This window comes from Tenrec ecaudatus, chromosome 2, assembly GCF_050624435.1.
Source record: "Tenrec ecaudatus isolate mTenEca1 chromosome 2, mTenEca1.hap1, whole genome shotgun sequence".
NCBI lineage: Eukaryota > Metazoa > Chordata > Mammalia > Afrosoricida > Tenrecidae > Tenrec > Tenrec ecaudatus.
The window spans coordinates 211,508,767-211,515,704 of record NC_134531.1 but is presented as its reverse complement, the minus strand read 5'-3'; the positions used below and the strand labels follow the sequence as shown (position 1 = coordinate 211,515,704).

The following is a 6,938-nucleotide window of genomic DNA, read 5'->3' as shown; positions in this document are numbered from 1 at the left end:
GGCACCGGGAACACAGGGCCCTTTCTACACCGCAGACCTGCTCTGCACCTGCTCCGAAGCGGGGACTACTGGGTGGAGACCCAAGGCCCTCCGCCGCTCCGACCATGCTCAGGCCCCTGGGGCTAGCCCTGCTAGTGCTGCTCAGGGCTGTGAGCCTGAGCCAGGCCAGCGGCTTCACAGGTGAGGGAATCAGGCTGCAGTGGATGGGGGGGGGTCTTGAGGAGGAACGGGGCTCCTTCTGATATGAGTGTACGCATGTGCCCATGCGCACATATGATCATGTGTGCATGTGTGAGCATATGTGCATGCGTTGCATGAGCTTATTTGCCTGTGTGTTCATGTGTGATTCTGTGCTTGCTGTATGTCTGAGGGTGTCTGTCTGGATGAGGTTCTGGCGGTATCCAACGGAACCTTGGAGAGTCACCATGCTCTGACCCATGATCCATTTCTCCAAGTGTTTCCCCGGGAGGACCGTAAAGGAAGTGGCATGTGCACCCCTCTCAAACAGCCACGCTCCCCAGGGGCGGGCAGCATCGTTGCGTCTGTTTTGAGGAGGAAGACTCCATCATGGGAGGCCTACTAGGGGATGCCCAGGTGAAAATGCACACCAGAGTCAGCAGGACAGGTGGGCCCAGAACGCTGCCTTTCTGCCACAGGTGCACAGGCTTTGGCTCCTTGGACCACACTGAGCAACAAGCTCCCAGAGATCCCAAAACCTGGCTCTCCCGACCCTTCAGATGCAAATCCTTAATGTACAGAAACAGATGTGGCAGAGACTCCAGCGTAGAGACAAAACTTGCCAAGGGTGAAATTACTATGGGGAGACCTTGACCCCCGACACCTGGCTTGTCCTCCCTCTCTCCCTCTAGGGAGGGGGGTTCGTACTCCCTAATGCACATCATGGGCTCGGCCCGACCAGGTCATCAGTCAAACAGGGATGGAAACGTCTGAGGGGCCGGGGTGAGGGCCACCCTGCGGAGACTCTCCAGGGCCCTTCAGAGTTGAGCTCCAGCCACTTGCTCTTGGCCCCATGTTGAGTGGTCACTTTGTGCCTGGGTGGCCTTGATTGCCTGGAGTCCTTCCACCCCGAGGCACAGGGACTAGTTCACAAAGGACAAGATGGGCAGCGGCAGCCATGGAAGATGCCGAGTCACCCCGCCATCATTTGTGGGGCTCTGCATAGGCGTGGGTCTGCCCAAGCCAGAACCCAGGCTCCCATTCTGCGCTCCGCTCCACTCTGATGCTCTGAAGGGACTGGCTGAACGAAATGGTCTGGGCTCGGTCAATGTCAGGGCTGAGGAGGACAGAACAGCGCGGCCTGAGCAGAATGAGAATACGGCCAGCCAGATCCCGAGTGTAGTATCACAGGAGGGATGTGCCTATGTGTGTGAGCACGCAAGGCCTATGGGCACATACAGGCACACATGCGTGTTTGGATGTAGATTACATGTGTGTATTGTTTGCATCGGTGTGTGTGAGTCTGTTTATTTGCATGTGTGTTTCCGTGTGTGCAGAGTGCACCTGTGTGTGTGTGTGCATGCGTGCGCACGAGGGCCTGGGGGAGGGCTATGCTAGGTCAGACGGAGCCACGGTGGCTTTCCACAGAAGAGGAACTGCAGCCTTGCTGCGGGGCCGGCACCTGGTCTCAAGATGAGAAGCAAAGCCGCCTTCACACCCAGCTTGCTGCGTTCTGTATGCTGGTGCTGCCCGGCCCCATCGCTCTCTGCAGCCGCTACAGTATGGACGGCACTCATTAAGCCCGGTTCCTCCAGCTGCAGGCAGCCACTGCTGTGCTCCCCTCCACGAGACGGTTTCTCTGCCCTCCCTGCATATAACCAGGAGCCTCTCCTGTTCCCCCAAAGCCCTGTTCCTGGCTCCTGGCTGACGATGACAGCAGGCTGCTGGGTCCTGGTGTCGACTCCTGTAAGGAGGTACCATCTCAGAAACCTCCAGGGGCAGGTCCACCATGTCCTGCAGTGTCTGTGGGCATTAGAACAGGCTCGATGGCAATGAGAGGCTGGGGAGCTGGGGAGTGTAGACCAGTGTTGCCTAAAGTGGGCAATACTGCCCCCCGGGGGGGCTCTGCAAATGTTTGGAACCCCAAAATTTGGCCTATCACCCCCTTTTCAGAAAAAAGTTTGTGAAACCCTGGCACAGGGAGATGAACATTCAGCCCCATGCTAAGTGAAAGGTTGCTGGTTTAAGTCCACCCAAAGGTACCTTGGAAGAAAGGCCTGGTGATCTACTTCTGAAAAACATCCATTGAAACCCTGAGGAGCAGGATTCGACTCAGACCCCCGTGGGGCCCCATGAGCTGGGGCTTACTCTGCAGCCATTGGCTGGCCCTGCATGAGTCGGGCCCAGGGTAGCAGCTTCACCACGCTCTGCATGCGAAAGGGTCTTCCGTAGTGCGCCCCCACCTGAAACTTTCGTCTCGCTCCCCACCTCCATGTTTTATGGTTTTATTGAGCACAAAGAAAACCTTTAAACGCACTGTCTGTTCATGTCCTTCCTGGCAAGGCCTGGTGCTGGGATTGGCGACCCCGATAACCAGCTGGGCTGCTCTCTCAGCGGCTTCGTGATTCTTGGAGGAAGCAGCGTGGTGAGCAGTCTCCGCACTGCACGACTGGTTGTCCATCGGCAGCACTTCCGTCCCTTTGGCGTTGCGGATCAGGCACTCCTGGGCCGAGTGCGCTCAGTTTCCTCGGTGCTTCAGTAACCAGTGTTGGCCGTGAAGACCTGGCCCTTGAATCTTCCCTGCACCCTGTTATCAGCGCCTCTGGACTTCCTCCAGGTCCGCTTAATTTTGACCGCACGGTCTCCTGAGTGCTGGATGAACGTCTTGGTCTTCTTTTTGACATTGTGGGTTTCCCCAAGGGTCTGGGGGCAGCCAAGATGCCTTCGAGGAAGAGACACCTCTGGGTCAAGCGAGACCTGGGAGGGCCCTTCCTTCCCAGGGTCTCTTCTGATCCGCAGCTACTGAGCAGACTGGAACTGGAATGGGGCTCGGTCCGACAAGCTTGGCGTCCCTGCCATCTCTGAAGCTGCCAGGACACTGGCTATCCTCTAGACACGGTTCTAGGGGGTCTCTGTCTTCTTTCTCGTGAACACGAATGTGACGGTGTCCCCAGAGTGCTTGGAGACAAAGCCCCTAGAGATAAGTCCAGTGGGCAGGTTCTGAGAGGTTTGCCAAGTGATGTCTGCTTCTCTGTGGCTCCCGGGTCCTGCCTTACTCCCCTCTTCCTCTTTCCCTCCCTCCTAGACAAAGGCCTCTCCTTGTTGAGCTACCAGTTGTGCAACTACCGCGTGACCCAAAATGTCCCCAAGGTGCTGTCCTTCCAGACGTCCGCCTCGACCTACGCTTCGTGCGGCGGCTGGATCCCATGGCGACAGTGCTCCAAGACCGTTTACAGGGTGCAGTACCTGACGGTGCAGGTGCCCGAGACCAGGAACGTGACCGACTGCTGCCAGGGCTATGAGCAGCTGGGCCTCTACTGCGTTCTGCGTAAGTCCCAGATCTGGGGTGGGGCCGGACAAGCCCTGGTGGCCACCCTCCCTGGGGGTTCCTCAGGAGTCACTGCTCTTATCCCTGAGCCTGGAATGTTCTAGAACCTTTCAGCACTTGGTCCTCAGATTGAGGCATGCATCGGGCTCACCTGGAGGTGGTGTGCACTAAAGCATAGCTCACTGGGCCCCACCCCAGAATTCTGGTTCTTTGGGTCAAGGATGAAGTGGCGATAACCCCAGTTTTGTTCTGTTGGGATGTTCTGACAACTGTTGGAGGTGGGTTTTGATGGCAAGTTGGATTACCGCCCCCTTCCACCACCACCCATGTCTTCATCGTCATTGCCTTGTATGATCACTCCTGTAGATGTCTGAGAACCAGTGTTGCCATCTGTTAGTGTGTCCAGCTTTGCATGTTAAATCCTGGCAGCTGGGTGTTTCAGCAAACAAAACCCACCTCTGACGCCTAATATCAGAAACTCGCTGTCTGTAAGATACTTGGGGCTGTCGGTTCTTGGGGTGAGGCTGCCTGAGTATGGGTTCTGGGCTCTCTCTGATGGCTTGCAGGGGGAGCTTGTGGCCTCTGTGTGTGCAGGTGTGGTGGCGGGAGGGCATTGTGAATGTTGAGGCAACACCAAACCGAAAATGAGTCTCGAGGTGAAGGGGAAGTGGGAAGATGGGGCGGCTCACTGAGACGGCACCACCCCGTCTTAGGCACCAGGGCTGCTGCCAAGAGAGCAGGAAGTCCAGTTCTGGGGGTCCCAGGTAACCTCAAGTCACCATACCTGCACAATAGCAGACAAGGCTGCAGCCACACCCTCCTCCCCAAGCCACAGGTCCGGGCTGTTGAGTCCAGGGTCAGCACAGACCTTGCAGAGGGCCACGCCATCACCTAGTCACTCTGAGTCAGCTTGAGCATGCTTCCCAGGTGACAGGGGTCATTGCCCCATCAGAGGGCCAGGCCCAAGGTAGCTTGGTGCCTCAGGTTTGAGCAGTGTTGCAGAAAGAGTCCCTGGAGGGGCGTAAAGTAACCTGATCAGTTCCCACCCAGAAGGTTGGGGGTCTGAACCCACCCAGAGATGCGTGGGGGAAAGGAGGCAAAAAGAGCTGGTGATCCACTTCTGGCCCTCCCCCCTTGGAAGGTAGTTCTGCGTGGGGCTGCCCTGGGTAAGGTGTTTTCTCCTGGTGCCTGGGGCCAGTTGACCACAGGTCCAGCTGCTGGGTCCTGGTCTCTATTCCTGACTGCTCTCTAGTGGAGGCTTCCAGGGAGGGGCTGCCTCAACTGTCTACCTTCTCCTGCCCAGCCCAGTTATTGGGTCCCAATGTCCTCTTCCGGCCTCCCTGGGGCTACAGGAGGGTGTTGTCTGCCTGGGAGCAGCCTCATGTCTTGGGGTAAGACCAACTGGGGGCACCCAGTGTTCTGGAGGCCGTGGGCCTGGCTATATTGGCATCAAGGGTGTGGGCCTTACAACACACAGCGGTCCGTAGAGTCCAGCTCACATTGGCTGGCTGTGGTGTGTGAGTGCCCACGCTCCATCCCACCTGCCTGCTGTAATCACATCCACGAGGTCATGGCCCACAGGTCTGGAGAGGGCCCTCAGGCCATGCTGACCAGTCAGCAAGCCCTTCCTGTGCTAAGGTTTTAGCAACTTTGACTCCTCATGATCCCGTGGGTGTCAAAGTGATACTGAGTGTATAGGGCTATCAGGGAAGAATCTCCTGGAGCCTGGGGGTGCAGAGGGTAACCTGTTGGGCTGCTAACTAGAAGGCCGGCAGTTTGGACCCACCAGCAGCTCTGAAGGACAGAGATGAGACTAACTGCTCCTGTAAAGATTTCCAGTCTCAAAACATCCTCTATAGGGTCCCGATGAGTTGGAATCCACTCGACAGTAGTGGATTAAAAGTTTTGGAAACAGATGCCATGGCGTGCTTGCGAGAGTGCCCAATCAGTTCCATGTGTCGAGGCGGGAGAGGGCCTGTTTGGGGTGCAGAGGAGGCTGGAGCTCTTCCTCAGGGAGGCCTCCTGCTTGTGCCAGGATTGTGTGCAGGGCACAACCAGCAATCGTGGAGACTGGCCTCCTCCGTTCTAGGGTCAATGGTGGGCTTCTTTTCCCAGCGCGGTGACATCACAATTGTTGCCCGAACTCCCCGTGATGGGACATTGGCGAAAGGCACAAGCCAGAGTGACCCATCGGCGCGAGCTTGTGCATGCACAGGCAGCTCTTCTGATCAAGGTTTGGGGGCTTCATGCCTCTTCATTTGGAGGGGCCAGGTGAGAGGCTGGCTGCCTGGACTGGAGGTGGTGTCCGTGAGTCATGAGCTAGAGGTCGCAGGCCCGGGTAGGCATCAGGAGCAGCCTGGACGCCTGGGGAGGAGAGAGGAAAAAGGACTCTCTCCTCAGGGCAGGGACCCCTCCCGGTGGCTAAATGAGGGCTGACTGCCTTTTGGCAGCTGGTGCTCTGAGCCCCAGAAGCCTTGTCCCCCAGACAACAGAGACTCTGTCGGCAGACTTGGTTCCGTCTCTCTCTCCCACTCCACAGCAACCGATCTTCCCGGGGGATGAACAGTCTATCAACACAGGCAAACCTCCTGGCTGAATGCCCTTTCGGTGTCTCAGCCCTGCGTGTGGAGCTCCAGGATCAGGTGTACCTGACTTTCCCGAGAGGCTTCCATTTCCTAATTACAAACATGAATGTGGGCTATGTGCAGAAAACATGGAACCGCAGGATAACCCCCCAGAAAGGCGAGGTGCTTGGAAGCCGGCCACCCGGCACAGCCCCTGCTACCATATTCTTCAGGAGTCCCCGGAAGGGGGTGCGGATGGTGATGTGCTCACAGAAGAGCCAACAGATGGGTGTGTGCTAAGCACCTGGGGGCGCCTCTGACCCAGGCCCAGCCATCTGCTTCCCCAAGGTCACAGCCATGGGGCAGTTCTGCTCTGCCCACAGGGGTTGGCAGGAGTCGGAATAGCTCGATGACACAGACCGCAGAGTTGTGGCCTTTTAGAGCGTACCCAGTGTGTCTACAAGAATTTTCCAGGAGCGGGGTCACCCTGCACAAGCTCTTTGGTCGCAGGCTTTTGATCAGGTAGTACTTTGTTCCACGTATTTCTCGATGTCAACAAGTAATGTAGCCCGGCACCATCCAACGGCCTCTTACGGAGGTCTCAGCATGGGCGAATCGCTCTCCTACCGCTTCACATGCGAACGGGGTTGTTTCCCGTTTCCCATTACGGCAACTAAGATAAATAATGTTACGATGAACATCCTGGTACAAACCTTGGCAAAGCCCCATTTGGAAGATCGGTTAGTAGTGGTTGTTAGGTGCTGTTGAGTCGGTTCTGACTCACAGTGACCTGAGTCCAACAGAGTGAAATGCCACCGGGTCCCGCCCCATCCTCACGATGGTTCTTTGAGTCCATTGTTGCAGCCGCG

The 6,938-nt window shown here is 57.0% G+C and overlaps 1 protein-coding gene across 1 annotated transcript in view; it reads left to right on the top strand.

The window, feature by feature from the left end:
* The first annotated feature begins 104 nt into the window (after window positions 1-104).
* The window catches only part of UMODL1 (uromodulin like 1), a 68,876-nt gene continuing 62,042 nt past the window's right edge, over window positions 105-6,938 (top strand). Inside the window, exons 1-2 of the mRNA XM_075542910.1 lie at window positions 105-180; window positions 3,263-3,505. Of these exons, the coding sequence (XP_075399025.1) occupies window positions 105-180; window positions 3,263-3,505 (319 nt within the window). The remainder of the gene's footprint in view (window positions 181-3,262; window positions 3,506-6,938) is intronic.